The 22,929-nt window shown below is 40.2% G+C and overlaps 1 protein-coding gene across 2 annotated transcripts in view; it reads left to right on the forward strand.

Annotated features, from left to right (window-relative positions):
- Positions 1-22,929, forward strand: part of LOC124619462 (tRNA-dihydrouridine(16/17) synthase [NAD(P)(+)]-like) — a 539,847-nt gene that overhangs the window by 296,387 nt on the left and 220,531 nt on the right. Inside the window, exon 1 of one of the 2 annotated variants that reach the window (XM_047145865.1) lies at positions 769-876. The exons of the other annotated variant lie outside the window; for it this stretch is intronic. Coding sequence (XP_047001821.1) covers positions 874-876 — 3 coding nt within the window. The 5' untranslated portion in view covers positions 769-873. Of the gene's footprint in view, positions 1-768; positions 877-22,929 lie in introns of those variants that run through there. 2 annotated transcript variants of the gene reach the window in all.

The following is a 22,929-nucleotide window of genomic DNA, read 5'->3' on the forward strand; positions in this document are numbered from 1 at the left end:
TCAACCGATTTTTATTTGATGATTTTTCCGACTTTAGTGGCTGGCAAAACTTCAGAAAAATCATCAAATGTTGGCCAAAGAACAGGGACAGAATCCAACAGCCAACCTGTCAATAAATGGCTACGAAAGCCTTCACTGTCGTTTGTATGTCATATTGTATTCCACTGGGCAGTCATTAACTACGTTGATATGTATTATGTACGCCAGTTACTGACAATGGTTCAGATGATCACCTAAAGGGGGTTGAGCAGACTACTTGCAACTGTGTTACACTTTGGAGTCTTCTTTTGTTAATATGTGGATTAGGCCCTTAATATTTTTTCCAAGCATTGATTACACAACATTGATGTGCTCCGCAGTTACTTATTATGAAAACTATAAGAACAAAAAAAAAAAAATTAAAACTGGTCTAATGTACCCAACTTTACCATCCAGAATTACCATACATTTGTCAAAAATTCGTTTTAAGACGATTAAAAATTTTGAGACATTATATGAAAACCTGCAGCTCCATATTACAAGTAAACACTACGTACATAACATTAAATGGGACCATATAAAAACCAAAACCAATCAGATAGATTATCAACAACTATGTCAACAACAACTACTTGAAGTGGCGGCATACATCGGCGAAACAACAATGATGCAATGCGCAGACTCATTAACAGACTGCCATCAGTGCTGCTTACATGACTATTCAGAACTCATGGCGCATGTGCTTTGACGGCTCTATTAATCTAAAATTCCAAAGTATCGCTTGCACGTGTTGGTCGCTGTAGCATCAGTTTAGAATATCTCTGACGTTGATGTGCGTGGATGGATCAGCTGTGGTGAAAAACACTGTGCCAACAACACGACTTCAGTGAGAAAATGGTAAGCGTCGATGCAATTCCTATTCCTAAGATTACGAATTTTGGGGCATTCCACTTGCTGTCATTATTTCTTCCTTGTAGACAACAAATAAGAGTAATTTCCTTACGCGAAAGTGAAACCATGCTGACGAGTTGCCAACATATGTAATGGAAATCAAAGAATTGTTTGGTACGTGGGTACCAACGTAACGTCGTTGCAGTGATTGTATTGTAGTGCCAATAATTCATATTGTGCATTATAACGTAGTAAAAAATATAAGCATTCGTGCTGTACACGCTCTTTTGCTTCCGTGAATTGTCATTGTAGCATCATCCTACTGTGCGCGCGTGTTGATTAAAAAGAAAGTGCGAATCAGTCGTAATGATTGTTCTCAATGACTCTTCGTTTTGTAACCACTTGCTCTCAGGAAGTTTGTGTACGTAGATTGTGTGATGAATGTCTAAACGAAAGCACGACATATGTTGTAAATCATGAACAGTAATAGGTAGAACTTTGCAACAGTTTGCATTGCGTAGACGACTGACACAAGCCGACTAGCAGTATATCACTCTCATATGACTGATTTTTAACGTCGAATATTAGTTAAGCGATCAGGCATGCGAGAATCACTCCTTGCGCCTACACATCAAATTCCACCATTGAGCCCTCGATTAATTGTGTTTTGACAGTCTGTTCATGTAATCAGGGTTCTAAGTGTTTCTGCTCTGTAAGCTGTAACATATTCTATACCGTCATTCTGATGGTCTTGGAAGCAGTATTATGAGCCTTTTAAGAATGGTAATTGCTTTATAAGCTGCTCTATCATATGTTAGTTTCATGTTCCCTGGATTGTTTGTGCTATAAATCTTAATGATGTGGAACGAGTCATTTTACATTCACATCAAAAATCAGTTTGTAAATGTAGCTAAAGCAAAACATTTTTAAGTTTGTTTGCTTGTTTTAAAAACGTACAGATGTGAGTGAGTAACTTTATCCACCATCTTTTACACATTGCAATAATAGACATTCTTCTGCAGAATAGGAGTAGTTTTCAAGAAAAACTAGTTCAGTTTGTTTTCAAGTTCTACTTGGCCGTACGTCAGACATGTTATTCACTGCAAATGATCAAAAATTTTAGTTACAGCAATGTGCACCCAATGTTATGCTGAAGACAGCATTAATGTGGAGTAATGATCGCCTTTTTTTCTTCTTCTGGTATTGTAATTATGTTCCTTTTGAAATGCAGTGGATTATTTACAACAGTGTTCATGAGGAAATAACTGTGAAGCAGTACTGTTAGTCAAAATGCCCAATCATATTCTTTATCAAAAATCATCTGAATTTGATGGTGTTTGCAACAGAGTATGACATTTTTGTTCCCATATAGTAAGTTCTGCCTTATCTGGAACATTTAATGCACCACTGAGTCAAGGCATTTTTCCTGAGAGATTGAAATATTCCATTGTTAAACTCCTGTATTAGAAAGGTGATGGAAGAGGTGTCAGTAACTACTGACCTCTTTCATATTAGGATGTCAATAACTGTTGACCTGTTTCACAGAAGAGGCTACCATCCTGTTTCCCTACCGACATTTTCCAAAATTTTTGAGAGGATGATGTATTCTAGAATAGTGTCTCATCTGAGCAACAGTATTTAGAAGAGTCATATGTGACTTATTGTGTAGTAAAGAAACATAGTATCAACTGCACAATAAAGCACACTATTTTGCCAGTGTTTCACAACTTCTTAATTTAAACAAGATATCCAGTTTTTAATGTTCTGATCAGAAACATAATAGAACACAGCCCAACAGAAATAAAACTTGAAAGTGTTTTCGTTCTTGAGTAATTAGTATGTCATCTGCCACTACCATAGTTAAGATAGATAAAATTAATGCTAATTGTAGGGCTGCTGTTCTGGGCTGCAGGATGGTAGGCTTATAGCCATCTTACATCCTGCAGGAAGAGTGTGATGTTGCCTCTGCCTCTCCCCACCCCTCCCCTCATACCCCCTGAAGTCGTGCGTGTGGTGGCAAACAGATATCGTGTTGTGCTACATATCAAGGCTAGCTTGCAAGGTTATAATTTGTTTGTGGTTTAAATTAATGTTAAAACAGTAATGATAATGATCGTAACAGGAACAACACTCAGTTGCTTGTTTCCCTGGGGTGCGAGCTGCAATACCTATTTTGTTGATATGTACACATATATGTACAAATATTTGTACAAATACTTGAGTGCAACAATTTGTGAGGTTATGCTGAGGAATGCTCTTACAGACTTAGTTATATGTAAAGAAGGTGGTAGGCTACATAAATTACTCCTCCTTTGAGCCATTATTATTACATTCCATTTTTGTCGTGTTGTATCTCAAAATTCAGATTTTCGCAATCATTGTACAAGACAGCCAGATAATATTCATTTTACAATTAACAAATGGATATAAAAAGGAGCCTAACATATGGATATAAAACTATACAAGCAGCTTCCCAACACCATAAAATGTATATCACAGATTGAAAAAGTGAGATACAACTAAGGACATGTCTACAGTACCACTCTTTCTTATTTCAGTAAGAGAATATTCTGATTACATGTAATAGTACAATAAGTTTCATTTTTCACTATTTGTAAATCAAATACAAAACTCAATCGTGCTACAAAATTGTTTGCATGGTCATGAAACAGAATGGGCAAATGTAAGTAAATATTGTATACTCTTAGGTTTAAGACGTCTCGTACCGTAAAATAAGCAACACAGTACTTGATCAGGATAACCAAAGATAGCGGTGCCACCTGTCAACTTTGACCCAGTACTCCATCAAGATGGGGGTGGGGCGGGGGGGACACTCCACACTCCTATTTCGAAAGTATACAATATGATGACTGTGGTGTCACTCATTACAAATGCAGACAGACACAAATAAAGCAATAATATTTAATTGCAGAAATAACTTGAAATTCCTGGGACGGTTATGATAATTATGGGGTTTTGTACAGGGACAAACTAAATACATGGCAATGCTAATAATGAAGATGTACCAAAACAAATACTAATGCAAAAATCAAACAATCAAAATCCTCAAGAAAAATTTAAAAAAAAATTCCAGAAATTTCACTTGACCCATATAGCTCAAACGATTTCACGATACCACAAACCCATACATAATCTAGAAACTGGTACCAGAAATTTCACTTGACCCATACAACTCAAATGAAGTCCACGATATCAACAAACAACAACTCACAGATGTAACTATTATCAAAAGTTTGACTTAACCAAAATAACAACACACTCCACGACACCCACCAGTAACAAGTAGTAATTTTGAACTTCAACTAACAACCCAATCCACATTCTCATAAGAAACTACTTCAACATCATTTCTGATCTCCACATCTTTAAAGAAAATTACACATAAACACACATCACACATCTAACAGTAAAACAACAGAAAACTATAGAGCTAATATGTCGACAAAAATAATAAATTTTTGAGAATATAATAAATTGGATAGATAAAAAAAATCTACTCACCAAGTGGTGGCAGGAGCAATCACATACAAAAGTTAATGAAATATGCAAGCTTTTGGAGCCAGTGGCTCCTTCTTGTGGCAGATTTGTGTAAGGTTAAGGAAGAGGGATGAAGAAAAAGGACTGGTGAGGTTTAGGAGATGTTGAGAAGCATGGAAAAGTCACCCAGAACCCCGGTCAGGGGAGACTCCCCGGGAAGGGATGACAGGGAAATACTGATTGTCAGGGACTGCACTGGATGAGATTTCAAGAAGCTGAGAGCTTAACCCCTGATCTGGGGTTTTGGTTGACTTTTCTGTAACCCTCCCCGTTTCCTAAAACTAACCAATCTTTTTTCTTCATCCCTCTTTCTTCCCGTTCAGCATTTCTGCCAGAAGCTCCGAACACTTGCACATTCCCTTAACTTTTGTTTGTGTTTGGTCATGCCACCACTTGGTTGAGTAGATTTTAATCTCTAGAATAAATTTCTTTTATTTTATGTATATCGTCACAAACTTGTAGATCCTCAGATTATTGGTTTCAGTCAGCAATGAACAACTTCAGAACTGCAGCAAAACATGCAAATAAGATAAATGTTGCCTGCAGAAATTGTATCACGGACACACTCCCTTTGACTGTTAAATCTGCCCAAAGATGTAAACAACCATGCATGAGCAGCACCTATTAGACGGATGGGGGTCTGACAGCCAATCAATTTGTCATTCCACCAGGAAGGAGGTACACAGCTTGTGTTGTCTATAGTTCAACTGCCTAGATGTTCAATACTGCGTTTTGATTGCGTCCGCATTGTTACTTTGTGCCAGGAAGGTCTCTCAACAAGGAAAGTGTCCAGTCGTCTCAGAGTGAACGAAAGCGATGTTGTTTGGACATGGAGGGGAGACAGAAACTGTCGATGACACACCTCGCTCAGACCGCCCACGGGCTACTACTGCAGTGGATGACCACTACCTATAGATTATGGCTCAAGGAACCCGGACAGCAACGCCGTCATGTTGAATAACGCTTTTTGTGCAGCCACAGGACATTGTGTTACAACTCAGCTTGTGCGCAACAGGCTGCACGATGTGCAACTTCACTCCCAATGTCCATGGCGTGGTCCATCTTAGCAACAATGACACCATGCAGTGCAGTACAGATGGGCCCAACAACATGCCGAATGGACCGCTCAGAATTGGCATCACGTTCTCTTCACCGATGAGTGTCGCATATGCCTTCAGCTAGACAATCGTCAGAGACATGTTTGGAGGCAACCCAGTCAGGCTGAACGCCTTAGGCACACTGTCCAGCGAGTGCAGCAAGGTGCAGGTTCCTTGCTGTTTTGGGGTGGCATTATGTGGGGCTGACATTTACCACTGGTGGTCATGGAAGGCGCTGTAATGGCAGTACAATACATGAATGCCATCGTCTGACTTTGATAGGGCAACTATATCAGCAGCATATTGGTGAGGCATTCTTCTTCATGGACAACAATTCACATCTCCATCATCCACATCTTGTGAATGACTTCCTTCAGCATTACGAAATTGCTTGACTAGAGTGGCCAGCATGTTCTCCAGATATTAACCCTATTGAACATACCTGGGATAGATTGAAAAGGGCTGTTTATGGACGATGTGACCCACCAACCACTCTGAGGGATCTTTGCCGAATTGCCGTTGAGGAGTGGGACAATGTGGACCAACATTGCCTTGATGAACTTATGGATAGTATGCCACAACAAATTCAGTCGTGCATCAATGAAAGAGAATGTGCTACTGGGTATTAGAGGTACTAGAGTGTACAGCAATCTGGACCACCACCTCTGAAGGTCACGCTGCAATGTGTGGTTTTCATGAGCAATAAAAAGGACGGAAATGATGTTTATGTTGATTTCTCTTCCAATTTTCTGTGCAGGTTCTGGAACTCTCAGAACCTAGGTGATGCAAAACTTCTTTTTATATGTGTACAATTAGCAAATTGTCTACAGCTCAAAACAATAAACTAGACCATGATGAATAGTATTACTGCCATACATATGAAAATTTAAATATGATGAGGCATACCTGTTTTATAAAAACGTGTCTTGGTATACTGGAACCTTAGTTCAAATGGCTCTGAGCACTATGGGACTTAACATCTATGGTCATCAGTCCCCTAGAACTGAGAACTACTTAAACCTAACTAACCTAAGGACAGCACACAACACCCAGCCATCACGAGGCAGAGAAAATCCCTGACCCCGCCGGGAATCGAACCCGGGCGTGGGAAGCGAGAACGCTACCGCACGACCACGAGATGCGGGCTGGAACCTTGGTGGCATTGTCAAAAGCTAAACACAGAATCACCGCCAGCATCATCACACATATATAAGTAGTAGTATACACAAGAGATCTTGTCAGCAGCACTACTGTTCAAAGCAATCTCTCTCTGTATCAATGACATGCATGTGTATTATAAAGTGTTTGCGTTGTTCTAATTGATCATCCCACAGTGCTCAGGTTGTTGTGTGTATTGCTGCGTCAAATCTTAAGAGGTGACTTCTTGATCACATTGCCTCCAATTTCCACTCATTGCTTACATTGCTGTTTTGTGTCTGGCATGAGGTGGTGTAACAAAAACAAATAGGTGCACAAGATCAGTTTTCGTTAATTTTAAGAGAGTCTGAACATTGCCGAGAAATTTGTACTCTTACTCCCTTTTGATTTTCAAAAAATATTATATCTATCCTGCCCGTAGCTTTTATGTAGTTAATTGCTAATTTGAGGTGTACCATTATCTTTCTTCTGAAATGCCTGTGGCTTCATTTAGGCACGTCTTTTGCGTAGATTCTCATTGAGTAAAATGTAGCCAGTTTTAACTCGGCTGAATAATTTTTAGCTTTTGAGATGGAACAGACATTGTGAAAAAACTGAAGCAACTTGCTAGTAAGTTTGTTTGATGGATAAAAACTTGCCTCTCAAATAATAGAGCACAGCAGCAATCATCTTTTTCTTTCAGATTTTATTAGACAAGTCTAGATTTCATTTAGTACGTAGCCATTATCAATGCACTATTTCGTGGTATCAATGCGAATCTTAGTACGTTAGTCACTTGTTGTTTGGGTAGTCTTGAACAAACTGTGACAGAAGCCGGAACAACAGGGGACTGACCTACTAGGACAAGAGTTGATGCCATGAAATAGTGCATTGATAATGGCTAGGCACTAGCTGAAATCCAGATTTGCTAATAAAACTTGAAAGAAAAGTATGACTGATTGCTGTGCTCTGTCATTTGAAAGTCATATCACAGTCGCTGAGTGCACTCACGTACATGATGGAAGGTAACTTGATAAACTTGCCTCATTATAGAATTTTATGATGGCAGTTTATTTCCATTTGAAAGAAACATACATATCATAACCATTTTCACATGTTGACTGTCACGAGGGGAAAGCCGGCCACAGCAGAGGCTTATGCCTGACGCCATGTATCCGCCAGTGGCTACAGCAGAGCCTCATGTCTGAGGCTGTATCCCAGCCTGACCTGGTGGTGAAACATCCATCACTATGCATGTGGCAGTCAACATGTGAAAGGTGGCACGAACAAAGGTTTTCTGCAAAGAGAGTTAACTTTTGTCTTATGGAATTGTATAGAATGTACCTACAAAAATTAGAAGACATCACTGCCATCTCTGTGTCAAACCAATTCTCAGTGCTCTACTATTAATCATCATTAGCAATTAGACTGACTCAGCTGGGTTATGGCCTCTTCCACACCCCCTCCCACTTTTTTTTATTGTATTCTCGGCGTGTCTTGTCTCATTAAATCCAACAAAGTATTTTTTTTTTTTTTATTTTTTTTTTTTTATGTTGACCATCTTTTCACCTAGGTATTTTTCCTGCCTACCTCCATTTCATTTTCAATACAGTTTTAATTGTAGCATCTATTCCCATCTGTTCTCTAACCCTTTTATTTGTGTTTCCTAGTAATTTCCAACATTTATGTGTCCTTAGCTTGCAGAGGAACCCCTCAATTTTTGATTATTTTCTTATTGAAAGTCCATATCTCACTCTTGTAAGTCAGAACTAGTGGCCCTCACTTTTCAGACACATTGCAGGCCTAGTTTTGAAAACTGTTTAATTTAGGATTACACTTCATACTAATTATATTCCTCCTCCTCCTCCTCCTCCTCCTCCTTCTTCTTTTTCCTCCTCCTCTTCTTTGTTATTGTTAGATTTGTGGATTGTATTGTTAATCAAGGACTCCCATCATTGCCTGTCTCTACACCATCTCACTTCTGCTTTAATAACATCTCCTGGTATTCTTGCCTTCTCTATGGGTACTCTTGCAATATCTGGCCATCTCCTTCTACATCTTCCTCATGGTCTCTTACTAGTTAAGCTTCTGTCACTATCTCCTCTTCCATTCTCATAATATATGCATATCATTTCAGCTTTGTTGTTTCTGTCTTGTCCTTTAGTCTTGACCTGTCTGTCCTTTTTCTGGTGTCCTCATTTCTGATTTTATCCTTTCTTGTCTTGCCTTCCATACCTCTTAAAAATCTGCTGGATTCATTCATTCTTCCCTTTTTATTGTAGCCCGTGTTGGCGTACTAGTAGTGCATGCTATAATGGGTTCATAGTAAGTTGAATATATTTTCACTCCTATGTTTGATTAACTTCTCTCATTAGTAGTTGATGTATCTGCACTAAGATGAGCAAAACAATGTCATCAGCACATGTGATTCAGATATATTCCATTGACCTATACGCCTTCTTTCTTTCTTTCTTATCTAGGTATGTGATAATTTCCGTCTAGAGCTGCAGAGAATACTGCCTCTTTTTCTTTTACTGCATTGTGTGAAATATATATGTAGTAAATGAGACTTCTTGGCAGATTAAAACTGTGTGCTGGGCCAAGATTCGAACTTGGGGCTTTTGCCTTGCGCAGGCAAGTGCTCTACCATCGGAGCTACCCAAGCATGACTCATGAACCATGACCCATCCTCATGGCCATATTTCCACCAGTACCTCGTCTCCTACATTCCAGACTTCACAGAAGCTCTCTTGCAAGACTAGCTCCCCTGGGAGAAAGAATATTGCAGAGAAATGGCTCAGCCACAGGCTGGGGGATGTTTCCAGAATGAAATTTTTCACTCCGCAGCGGAGTGAAAATTTCATTCTGGGTATATGTAGCAACTTGTACCCTGCCGCAACAGGACTTCAGGAAATGAATAAATTCTGAATAAGGAAATATGACTGGAGAGATGGGCTAACTGTTATACTGTGTACTGTTAAAATAATAAGTCTTCCCCTTTTGCTGGGGGGGGGGGGAACTGAAACCAACTTGTCACCAGAAATTCCTGTGAGTTTTGAATTCAAATTCAAACTGTTTTCAGTTAATGTTGTTCGTTGTTCTTCTTCACTGAAGCCATTCTCAGTCTTCCTGCATCACTCTTTCCTTTTGGTTTATAACTGAAATGAAATGATTGTATGGTATAGATGGCTGGGAGTGCCCCCAACCCCCTTCCGGGGAAGTTCGGCTGCCAACTTGCAAGTGTTTTAAGCTGATGCCACATTGGGTGTTTTGCATGTCAATTATGATGATGACAACACAATGCGTAGTCCTCGAGTGGAGAAAATCTCTGACCTGGCCAGGAATTGAATCGGAGCCTGCTGCATGGCAGTCAGATGCGTTGACCACTCAGCCAACTGGTGGACAGTTTATAATTTATTACTTGTTTACTAATTTCTTCCCCCCATTCTACTGATATGTTGGTTCCATTTTATCCATCCTTGATCTGTTTCCTCATTTACAGAACATGTGTTAAGTTCTTCTCTTTTAATCTTGTTTTATATTTGATCACTGAGGATACATCTTTTAACATTCCTTAAAAATTTCATTTCAGCCGACTTTATTTCCTTTTGTCTTTCTTAGTTAGAGACTAAGACTCACTTCGATGTATTGGTAAAGGGATAGCCATCACTTTGTAAAATTTTGGCTTTGTGTCCTTCCCTGTATTGCCACACGGCGTTCCGTGTAGTGCGCCACGTATCGTTTGATACGTATTTAATTTATTACTGTAGTTACATCACTTTTTGTGGAGTTGTTAAATTTTGCACCGGTCTTCTGAGATACATTTCACCATGTGAGGTAGCTTATAGGATACTGGATTCGTATTAAACATGGACTCTAATCCCTATTTAGTCATACTGATTTAGTTTCTTCTAAGTTACTACATCTGAATTCCACTGAGCAGGATGACACATTGATTAAGACAACAGACTTGTATTTGGTTTCCAAACCGTGTACACCAAACTGATAAAAGTAAATGTTGAGACAGTTCCTATGAAAATGGTACCAGAAAATTCCCTCAAGTCCTAGTAACTGTCCCTTCCTTTTTATCTGATTTTTCAGGACTGAAAAAGGCCAGCACTGATTTCCACTCGTATTCTCCAACTGACTCAGTGCTCCATCTCTAAATGTTGTTAATGTCAATGTGTTAATCTGATTTTCAGTCCATGCTACGACTCATATTACAACTTTATATATCTTCAGAGAAAGATTCATATTTCATTTTAGTATCTTTGCTACTTTTGTCATTTAGTCACCTACTTTGAGGTATTTATTTGTCTCAGATTATGCTCAAAGAACATTATTGGCATCATGACAAGTTTTTGTGCTGCAGCATAGTGATGTACTGGCACTAGCTCTAGCACAGGTTGTGATTACATCATTCTCCACGTATTTATTTGGGAGCGTTATTTATGCAGCATTTATGTGTAAGACCTCAAGAAATGAATGCGGGTATGCAAAGATTAAATAATTTTTACTTTTGTGAACCAGTAGATTCTGCCATTTTTTATATTTACTGACAGCAACTATATTGAACAGAACACCATAAAAAACAGAGTATAAAAAGGAACAACTTTTTATTGGCTCAAGGGTCACTTAGTAAAGAAAAACTAAGGCCTGTGAAAATGGCTTTGCTCTTCAAATCAACTGCACAGAGGGATGTTGTATGACCACGAAAGAGGTGGAAGGATTATCAAGGAATTCCTAATTGAATGAAACAGACTGTGTGGTCGACCATGAAGATGATCTTATATTGTTTGCTTAATATTTACTTGATTGTAATGGTATTTTTCAAAGAAAATTGTTTCCATCATCTGTAGTAACAGTGGCTTGTTTACAGTATACTACCACTTGCAGATTTATAATGAACACTGCTAGTCCACATGTTGCACAGTTGTCAGAAACAATACTCTGCAATTACAATACACTTTGTCATCAAATAGTAAATCATAGCCATGCATCTTGTTTTGTAACTACTTGGTTTATATAGTTGTGTATTGTCATAGCTACAATAGGGCCACTATGACAAGATTGCTCAGATGGGATGAAGTGACCCTCACACGTCTTAGAACTGGACACTGCCCTTTCACTCATAGCTGTTTTACTATGACAAGAGGATCCCCCATTTTGTGATGCTTTCTATCCGCCATATTTTAACAGAGTGTATTTTATGCTGTGATCCAAGGGCAGAAGCAAATATTGGCGGGAATCTGCCCCCTATTTTAGCTGATGATGAGATGGGTGTGACTAAGGTTTTAAAGCTTTTTGATGTGTCTGGACTCTGACCTAAACTTTTAGGGTGGAGGTTGTAGTGTTTTGCAGTGTGGCTGGCTTCCCCTTTTTTTTATTCTTGCGGTCAGTGAGCCACACCCATCTGCTTTATTGTTTCAGCTCCTTATACCACTTTCTTCCTGTGTCATTAAGGTTTTACTACTTATGCAATACTTTGCCGTGGTTCTGAGAGGGTACGCAAGTTTTCCAGCAGCACAATGTTTTACTTGCTGTTTTATCTTCCTGTTTTGTGTATTTTACTGACAATCGTCTCAATCTCTTTTCACTCGAGCACTAAAGACATTGTTCTCCACATTCAACAACAAGATTAATTACAACCTTAACCGAGGCATTTAAAATTTGCCAGCTCTTTGAAAAGGCATGGTCGACATCCTTCCCTAATCTGATGGGACTGATGACTTTGCTGATTGGTGTCCCCTCCCCCCCCCCCCCCCCCCTCAATAAACCAACCAACTAACTTCACCAGCTCTCAACCAAATTTTCAACTTTCAATCTAACCAAACTTCGGGCTATGCTACAGACCAGCCTATCGCCACAACCAAGTTGCGTTTTTTTTTTTTTTTTTTTCCTCCCCCTGTGCATTGATTCATCATGTTCCACAGATCCCGTCAAGAATGAGAGCCTTCTGGGATACCATATGAAACAGGCCAGGGTACACATTGAGTATGTATACACACTGAAAATAAAATATCACTGTGCTGCTTACTGCAGGGAAGAGGGTCAGAAAAGTGGAGATATAGAGAAGAGGAAAAGCTACTTTGGGTACATTGCTGGAATAGAAGGCGGTGTAGTGCTGGATTGGAGGAAGGAAGGTGATAGCTGGGTAAAGGACAGGGACTAACAAAGGTTGAGGCCATGTGAGTTTTTTCCCTGTGTTGTGGTTGCATGTAGGTGTTTAGTGTTCCTTTTTACATTCATTCCTGTAGAAGTTATCAGTAATGTGTAACAATCGAAATTGTCAAAGATAACCCTAAACACATGAACACAATTGAAGTATGATGTAGCCAGTTATGTGCACACTGACTAAGAGGTGAAATGTGGAGAAAAGTCCTACTTGAATTTCACATTACGACTGCTATGATTCCCTAGCCATCTTGGAACACTGCCCTGGATGAAAGGTAGGTGGAATGTCTCTTAGTCCTTCAGGTACTGTCATCAATGAGGCTATTTGAAATGCAGCACCCTTACTGTTTTGGAACAAGGTCATGAATCACTGGGGATAAGAGTGGTGGAAAACTAATGACAAGCTGTGCTTGACAAAGTCAGCTACACCACTTTTCGTGAAAATTGCAATAGCAAGGAGAAGACGTGATCATATTGAAATTTACTTCACAGACTAGGGTCATGGTAATACACAAATGACCAGAATTACAGAACTACACTTGCACTCTGAACACAAGAATTCAGCACAGTTTGAAGTCGTCATGTGTTGGAATCACAGAATCTAGATGTTGTGGTATGCAGTCAAAAATGGCGTGGGTATGCTGCTGGAGAAGGCAGGGCCATGTAGTTTGTAGGGATGATCACAAAGCTTCAACAGTGGTTGCTGAAGTAATGGAGTGAATAAGTTGTCGACATACCCTATCCCAGACATGTTGAGTGAGTCACACTTTAAGCAAATGTGCAAGCCAGGAAGTGGTGGCACCTGTTTTTCTTTGAAGGCAGCTTGCACATTCCTCGTCACATGTGTCCAGGTGTTGTCGTCCTGAAATGAGACATGCGGAGCAGCCTATAGAAGAAACAGTGCCAGGAGATGAGCTATCTTTGCAGTACCCCCTATTTTGGAGTTGCAGCAACTCAGAACAGGAATTAAACTGTTTTTGATTATGGATATGAAAATAGTGTCTACCAAAAAAAAGAAAAATTGACGAAGTTAATTATGAAAGAAACTCTAATTGTTGAGCAACCCTTAAAATGGAAAGATTGTAACAGGAAGGTTTCCGCCCCTCGAGTGAAGGTATGTTTTTAAAATGAGAAGCACCTGTACTCGCCAAAAGTTGTAAACGACACACATTTTGGAAGCAGTATAGCGTTAAGGTCGAGTAATAGTGTCAGGTGCATAGAGGTTGTGCACTGTATGTGAACGTTGTAGGGCACGGACCAGAGATCAGTGTTTCGGGGTGCCATACGCTACATTCCGCACGTTGGTTTTAAGAACATATAACTAGAGTTGAATAAATACTAATTTTCCGAAACTTTGCTCATCAGCAAAGTATGAAGCACATGTTAGAATACCAGAGTACGACAACAGCTTGTGGAACTTGGAAGAGTAAATGTAAACGAAGTAACCAAGAAACCCACACTGTAAAATTTATACAGCTAGATGCATCTGGCTGTTAACTGTTGACGGTCACTCGATTTGATCATTCTACCAGTGCAAAAAATGGGGGGAGAAATATGGTTTCATGTTCTTGTTAAATATTTTTACTTGGGGGGGGGGGGGGGGGGGGGGGGCGGCGGCGGATAGCTGAGGTCACGTCGAGGAGAGCATTGTAAAATTCCATAATATCATACTGCTGTACAGAGAAGTGTAAGTGCCCTACATAACTGAAGCTGTAGATGTTTCAACTGAACCGAGTGCAAAACACCCATCGAGGTAATTACAAGTGAAGAAAAGAAAAATGCGCTGTTGATGGCAGGATGGCTGACTGTCGGGAAAGAGCCGCACCCACAATAATATTGCAAAGCAGCGTTTGTGGATTGAATCTGGATCCATCACTGAAACAGCAAAACAATGCTCTGTTATGGACGGACTGAGAACGGCAAAATTCCCGATTCCAACGAGCTCTCGGTGTTCTAGAGAATAGACCTTAGTTCTCTGTTTCTCGTTCGCGCTTCATGGAAGAAAAGACCAATAAATAAATGGGATCAGCTACAAATGACAGATGAATTGCAGTACTACGGCTGTGGTTTGAGTTTCACATTACACCATCTGAACATGTACATGACTGCGTAAGTTCGCTCTTAGGTAAGGCTATCAATCACATCAGATGGGAAAAATCGGTTTTTAACTGTTCTGAGGCCAAAACGATATAAATAGCAAAATGACATCGGTTATTGTCATGAGAGTGGCGCTAGACATATTCAGTATTCTGTCCACCGGTTTCTGCCACAAGTTGAAATCGAGAAACAGTATGTTCCATAAAAATCGGAGTCTATCGGGGGGTCACGTTGAAATTGCGTCGCGCAATGCTTGCCTTCAGTTCAGCTATATTCGTAATTAGATAGCCTCACATCCAGAAGTCCCACGAATTAATATCAGGTGATCTGGACTGCCAGTCTGTCGTGCAATGACGACTGATAATCCTAGCACTGCCGAAATGCCTCTGCAGCAGAAGCTTCACTGGCTGTGCAATATGCAGAGGAGCGCCATCTTGCATGAAAATGATCCTACCCACATATCCACGCTCTTGAAGGGTCGAAATGACGTTGGTGCGCAAAAGACCCTCGTAGCGTTTACCAGTGACGGTACAGGTAACAGGACCTGCGCAGGACCCATCTCCTCGAAAAAAATATGGTCCTACGATAAACGATGCCGTCAACCTGCATCAGGCAGTCACCTTTGCAGAATGAAGTGGTACCGGTTGGTGTGCGTGCGGATTTTTCCATTGCTCATATTTTGCACCTGTGCGTTTTGGAGAAGGAGATGGGCTTCGTCTGTCCATAGAATGTTCCATGGTCATTCATTCTCCACTTCCAAGCGAGCGAGAAATTTGCCTTGCTGGCAGGTTAGCAGGAAGCATCTCATGAAAATAGCTGATTTTGTATGAATAACATTGCAGGATGTTTCGTAGGGTTTTATGCACCGTGATCGCTGGCATTTCCAACGTTCGTTCATTTCCCGTGCACTGCATGTTTGCACACTACCGCTCGACCCCCCCCCCCCCCCCCCCCCTCCTGCAATACTGTGGCCACATCTACGACAGAACGTCGGATCAGCTGCTTTTCTCCCTCTGCCTTATTGCACTTCCAAAGAACCTGTCTTTCCGAATTTCGTAATCACTCTTTTTCCAGGCCCATTGCGGACATCGGACCAATGCCTCTTTTCATACCCATGAATGTCCAGAACATCATCAGAGCTACTGAGATACAGTCGCTGTTCATGTAAAAGAGCTCTACCAGCAGCGCGCGGTCCTTCTTGTTGGGCGCCTCGGAGGCAAACTGAGGAACAGCCGTGTGCTGCGCGTCTGTTGGTGTGCATGTTCAGACGCTTCAGCACCATCTAGTGGTAAAATATTAATAATTTTTTTCTCATGATGTTCCTCCTTGCATCAATAATACGCTGTTCAAATTCGACGTCATTCTGAGCAATGGTTCTCTTCCTATAGCGTTTTGAAACTGGAACTTTAATTTTAATTATAGACATCCATCTACAGCCACGTAGGATTTTTGAAGCGAACAGAACTCTTAAGAATCTTCTATAAGGAACTGAACTGCAAGTCATCATTCTCCATCCTGTTATGTTCTGAGAAGTCATTCACATTCTCGTACACATACATAATCATCATTTACATATGGCTGTAGGGTCCACAGACTAAAAGAACCGAAGTGTAGAATAGTAACTAGTAACGTTCCAGCAGAGAGAGGTAAATCGCGAACGCCTGATAATCGGGCGTTAAATCCTTTTTTTCTTCCAGAACGAAAAGCGACAACGTTGGCAGACGAAACTGTGCTCTTTCACCAGAATAAAGCATCGTTCTACTGCACCAGCCACAACAGCAAAAGCGTGTGAATTTAACTTCGAATAGGTTCCACATTCACTCGTATCATCCAAGCGACTTCTTGGTGTTCCAAATTCGAAAATTTCTTTTGGCGCCAAGCATTGCTGTCAGTCAGTGAGTGCTTTGAATAGTTTAACGAATTTTTCCGACAGAATTAAAAAAGTGGACATTCAATCAAATAAAATGCTTTTCGTTTTAAAACTGTTTACTTTATTCCTCACCACACACATGACACAGCCCCTGTATTTCTATTTTTGATATTGTTTACGTGCGAAGGAAACTTAGTATTTGTTTCAAATGCCGGAAATAGCTCTTCTGCTGAACAGTTGACTCACATTGCCAGTTCTCCGATTGCATGCAACTGCTCTTTCCTCATTTAAATTTCCGATTTCACGTTTTGTTAAATACTGACCCTACGTAAAACAAATCGTTTAAAGCTACATCAGCAACGAGGAGACCATTATGAACGAGTAGACTGTGTTTGGTATGTAGTCGATAGGGAAATCTGTCGAGGGAGTAAAAAAAAATGGAACATGCGCATGTAGCGGAGTAGTGAAATTGTTGTTTCTCTGTATGATTACGTACATATATTAATCCTTATTCCATAGGTCATGAATACGACATTTCGTAATGATGTGGAACGTGTCACTTTAACGTAAGTTTTCGTTACACAAAATAATTAATTTTTTTAATTTTTATTTTTTTATAATTACTATCTAAGAATTCATGTATTGAGTAGAAGGGGTTGTCATTCAGAAATTCGTTTAATTACCCTTTAAATTTTGCTTAGCTGTTTGTCAGACTTTTAACACTATTTGGCAAATGTCCAAAGTTTTTGTGGCAGCATAATTCACCCCTTTCTGTGCCAAAGTGAGATTTAATCCAGAATAGTGAAGATCATCCTTTCTTCTAGTGTTGTAGGTATGCACTTCGCTGTTATTTTTGAATTGCGATGGGCTATTTAATGACAAATTTTGTAAGTGAATCAATGTATTGCGTAGTTACTGTGAATAATCCCGAGTTCCTTAAATAAATGTCTGCAAGTTCCTTTCATTCATAGACCTGTGTTTCAACCTGCTGCTGTTTCACCATATTTGCAGTGGGAATCGGAATCGTGAGATGCTCGCCAAAAATTACGAAAGATCATTATGTTGATTTTGTTTGATCATGTAGATAATTTTTTTCAGGTAAACAACTCGCGTCTTTTACATCGTATCAGGTCATCGATACGGCGAGAGTTCAAATTAGTGTATGGGGGGAGAAACTATTTCGAAATTCTGAATGTTCTTTCTCAATACATTTATCATAATAAATATGCTGAACTGACATTCTATTTCTAACGTGTCAGGTCAAGTCCTCTGTGGACTTGTACACTAAGGGAGAGGCATATGAACAAGAATCTTTTTTTGACACAAGGATTGTAATTTACGAAACAAATAAAGAATTCATGTAGAAAGTTTACTCGTCAGATTTGCGCCATGTATATGTATGTAGCGAGTTTTACATTTTAGATTTGATACCTGGTAGCGGGAAGTGGTAATAGCTATATGATAGCGGGAAGTGGTAATAGCTATATCAAGACATTCGGAAAATCACACAGTACTGATTATTCGTTATGGTACTGTACATTAAAAACAGTTACTTGATACATAAGATGCCCTTCTTTTGCCCTGTACGATTGTTGGGTGATGACAGATTCTTCTTCGTTGAAGTAACTTGCTATCGTCTAAGTTTTCCTGTACTATCGTTTTTCTTATTTATAATTCTTATTTCTCACGAAGTATGAAGATTACAGTATTGACATTAACACAATATCGTCTGCCCTTTAAGTGTGTGAATTTGCCTTAAAATAATAAAAATAACAACAGATCGACACTAGCTTCATGAGAAAGTGGTATAAAACTACGTACAGTTTATACTCCCTAACAGAAATTAGCATTGAGGCTGTGATAAATTCGTGACAAAAAATCTTGACTAGGTTTTCCCAAGCTGTCGCATGTCCTGTTGCTGCGTGTCCACGCTTGCATCGGTCGTTCCCCAAGGTTACTGCTTCCTATTTGATCGATGAAACAAATTAAAATGGCTTGTCATTAGTCCTCAGAAAGCGCTGCTGTATGTTTGCTCGTATCGTCAACATAGAGGTCAATATTTCTACTGGATACAGTTTTTCACGTTGTCGTGTCGTCTTAGACATATTTACCTAATACAGCCCGTTTTGAAAATCGTTTTATGAACAGACTTTTACGCGTAGTTGAATCCAAATCATAATTAACCAAAGATTTCGAGTAGGCTTATCTGTTTCTTCATATTTTCACATAGAGGCGTAACTAATACAGGGAACATTTTAGGCTAACAAGAGGCATACAGTCAGTCATCTTGCCCTTGCCCAATATTGAATGGAATAGGACAGAAACTTGTCAATTCGCCATGTACTGTAGATACGCTTTTTGAGGTACACATATAGATGTGGATTGTGATTCTGACGTGGGCGGAAATTGGTGTTTTCAGACTCCGAACTTCATCATCCGAAACTGCAGGGTGTACATGAAATCCGGGAACACTTTCAATTATTTATTGTACAAGAACTAAACGTTGTACAGATGTCATACATATTGCATTTTGAAGAGAAACTCTGAAAGCTTTTTTTTTTTTTTTTTTTTTTTTTTTTTTTTTTTTTTTTTTTTTTTTTCAAACATTCTATATGCGAACCATGAGTGACACGGCAGACATCAATAGGGCGATCGAATTCTTGCCATACCCGTCCCAGCATGGCATCGTCGACTGTGGCAGTCGCTTCCCGTATTCTCCCCCGGAGCTCTGCTACATCACGTGGTAGAGGCGGTACATACACCAGATCTTTGAAGTGTCCCCACAGAGAAAAGTCACACGGAATGAGATCTGGTGATCGGGCAGGCAATTTCATGAAACGGCTGTCCCCTTCTGTAGCACGGCCGATTCATCAATGCGGCAGCTCCGTGTTTATTGAGCTTCTGCACTAGGTCCATTTTGAATGGATTCATAGACAGCTTCTGTCGCAGGACTTTCCACATTGACACTGGAGCCATTTCGAGTTCACGGGATGCACGACGCACCGATTTCTTTGGACTCCTTATGAAATTCTCTCGCACGCGTTCCATATTCACTTCACTCACACTGGGACGGCCGCTTCTCTTTGTCGGGCACAAGTATTACGTCGTAACGAAATTTTCGTGCTAGTGGTAAATGGCCTTCCTTTTTGGTGGCTTCTTACCGTACTTGGCTCTAAACATACGTTGAACAGCTGTAGCTCACTTGTTTTTGTCGAACTCCAACGCACAGAAAGCTCGCTCCACACCTGAACTCGCCATGTTTGCGACTAACGCTGACTATCGGCAAATTACCAAACTACGCTGTGGCGGTGTACATGAAAAAAAAAAACTTTCAGGGTTTCCCTTGAAAATGACATATGTATGATATCTGTTCAGTGTTTGGTTCTTGTGCAATAAATAATTGAAAGTGTTCCCGAACTTTGTGTACACCCTGTATTGTTCGGTCACTGGGTGGTATGACGAGAGATTGCTGTTATTTTACTGTGTCTCGCTGTCAGCGGCAGTTGTACCCTTTTCACCTACAATTCTGCTCGTTCCCATGAACCTTAGCTGGTAGACGCCCGAATATTGCGACAAACGTAGTCACTAAACTTGTATCCTGCTGGACATATTTCTTTCACCTTTTTTCCACTTGCTGCTTGGTAGAAGGCCCGAAGCGTAATTTCGCATGCTGGGTCGTTTTTGGCCTATTAGCAGCTGCGTCTGCCGATTGTGTGTTAGTGGAAAGACAATTTGATAAAGCTAGATATAACAGTCGAGTGTAATATACTTTGAACTAAACTTTCATACTGGTTTATAGTGACTTGGGCAACAATACACTGTCAGTGTTAAAGATGGTACGTTATATACATTGTCAAAGTGACCTTTCCATAACAGTGACTGATGTGTTTTTAGCCTAAAGTATCTATATGCAATATGTCTGTTGTGAAACTGTATGGAGTTCACAGTGAATTAATGTTTAAGTGTCTTCTTCTTCTTCGTCTTCTTCCACCTACGGATTCTCTGGTTTTGCTGGATATTGACTGGCCCTCTGTATGGCCTAGACCATAGACATTCTTTATAAGTTGTTTTAGAAAATTCCATCTGCTAATTTGTTTAGATGCTTCCATTGATAAACTTTTCTAATGGCTTCGTATATTGATTATATTGTTTATCTGTGATATGTCTCTGATATTTCTGTAATTCCTGCAGAATAGGACTGTGTGTTCTGGTGTTTCTAATTCCCCCACATCCCCCTAAATTGGTGTCTGACTTTGACTCACGCGGTTTAAGTGCGTGTGATAACCTGACCAGAGTTTATGTTGGTGCTTATATTCATAGGTACACCGGTTATTAATCTAACCATTACGTTGCGGCCCGATATCTGACAGTGTATCTCCAAGCACCACGCACAGGGCTATCACTGACGCGGAGTCGACACTTTAAGCAGAACACTCCTTTGCCCTCGTCTAGCAGCTGTTCTGTTTGTGACGAGAGTTACTCTGTATGCCCATGCACTGACTCGAAGAGTGCACAGTGGTATGTTCGTGTAATTGGTAAAGGTAGTACATATTCCGCTGAGTTAAACCTTGCCAGTTTGTGTAGAATTTTTTTCTGCTTTGGATGTAGTTCTTTTGATGTTTTCATCAAATTTTGATCTTTTATCCATGTATATTGCCAGATAGCGTGTAACGATTGCTCTTTTCATGTTTGTGTCCCCAGTTTTTAACGAAGGATTCTTTTTCAGTCGACCCGTCAGTAATTATACGGGGTGGTCGGAAATTCCCGTTACAGACTTCTAGGGCTTGTAAAGGGGAGTGAGTGCATCGTATTTTGAACAGGAACCCATGTCCGGAAACGTCATCCAACGAGACTACAGAGCGTCAAAGTTATAGGCGCGGGCGTATCTAAATGTAGGTATACACGGCGAGATTCCGTGATGATGTTACAGACATTCTAAGATGATGGAGAACGATAAATGTATTAATTTGAAGTAAGGATTCCTGTACCGGAAACGAACTAGTCGAAAGTTATAAACTAAAACCGTTCTGATACCTCTGACAGTTGAATACATGTACCGGTTCTTGTGTTGCGAAGAGTGTAGGGTTGGCAACTTTCAGTGGTGGTAGTGTGGACAAAAACGAGAAAAAATGTCCAATGAACGTGGGCTCTAAAGTGCGTACCTTAACAGCTATGAACACTTGCTCAATAGAGGAGATGTGTTTCACGTTAGTCAAGATGAACGAATGGTCATGGTATGCATTTTAGAGCCCACGTTTATTGGACATTTTTTCTTGTTTTTGTCCATACTACCACCTCTGAAGGTTACTAACCGTACACTCTTCGCAGCACAAGAACCGGTACATGTATTCAACTGTCAGAGGTATCAGAACGGTTTTCGTTTATAGCTTTCGACTCGTTCGTTTCCGGTACAGGGATCCTTACTTCAAATTAATACATTTATCGTTCTCCATCACCCTAGAAAGTCTGTAACATCATCACGGAATCTTCCCGTGTATACGTACATTTACAGACTCCCGCCCCTATAACTTTGACGCTCTGTGGTCTCGTTGGGTGACGTTTCCGGACATGGGTTCCTGTTCAAAATACGATGTACTCACTCCCCTCTACGAGTCCTAGAAGTCTGTAACGGGAATTTCCGACCACCCTTTATGTTGTTTTGGTCTCTGTAGTCTTGAGTTTGTTTGCGGTGCACGTTTGTGTGACTGCGTTATGTATGCCACAGGCTTTTCCTTCTACTAGGGCACTGTTGTTTGTAGAGACCACTACTAGTAGATCATCATCATATGCGACAACTCCATCTGTCCTCTTATCCCCATCACCTGAGGGCTGGTAATTCTTTTGAGTACTTTCCGATTGCCCACCCGCCATTCTACTACTCTGTCCCTGCAATAATTTAATAGACTATTATTGACTATTGAGCCTATCTTGACTCTCTCGAAATACTCATTACAGCTAGGCCAGCACCTACCAAGACTTTTCCAGAACTGGAGGTTGTTGTTATTGGTGAACTGCTGACGTCCTGAGGATTCATCAATAATCTCAGTGGGGCAAAGTAAAGTTGGCTGTATGGTCCGTTGACCATACAGTATATCAGTGAACAGGAGTAAGAAATATTTCCACCTG

Source organism: Schistocerca americana, chromosome 1 (assembly GCF_021461395.2).
Source record: "Schistocerca americana isolate TAMUIC-IGC-003095 chromosome 1, iqSchAmer2.1, whole genome shotgun sequence".
Classification (NCBI taxonomy): Eukaryota; Metazoa; Arthropoda; class Insecta; order Orthoptera; family Acrididae; genus Schistocerca; species Schistocerca americana.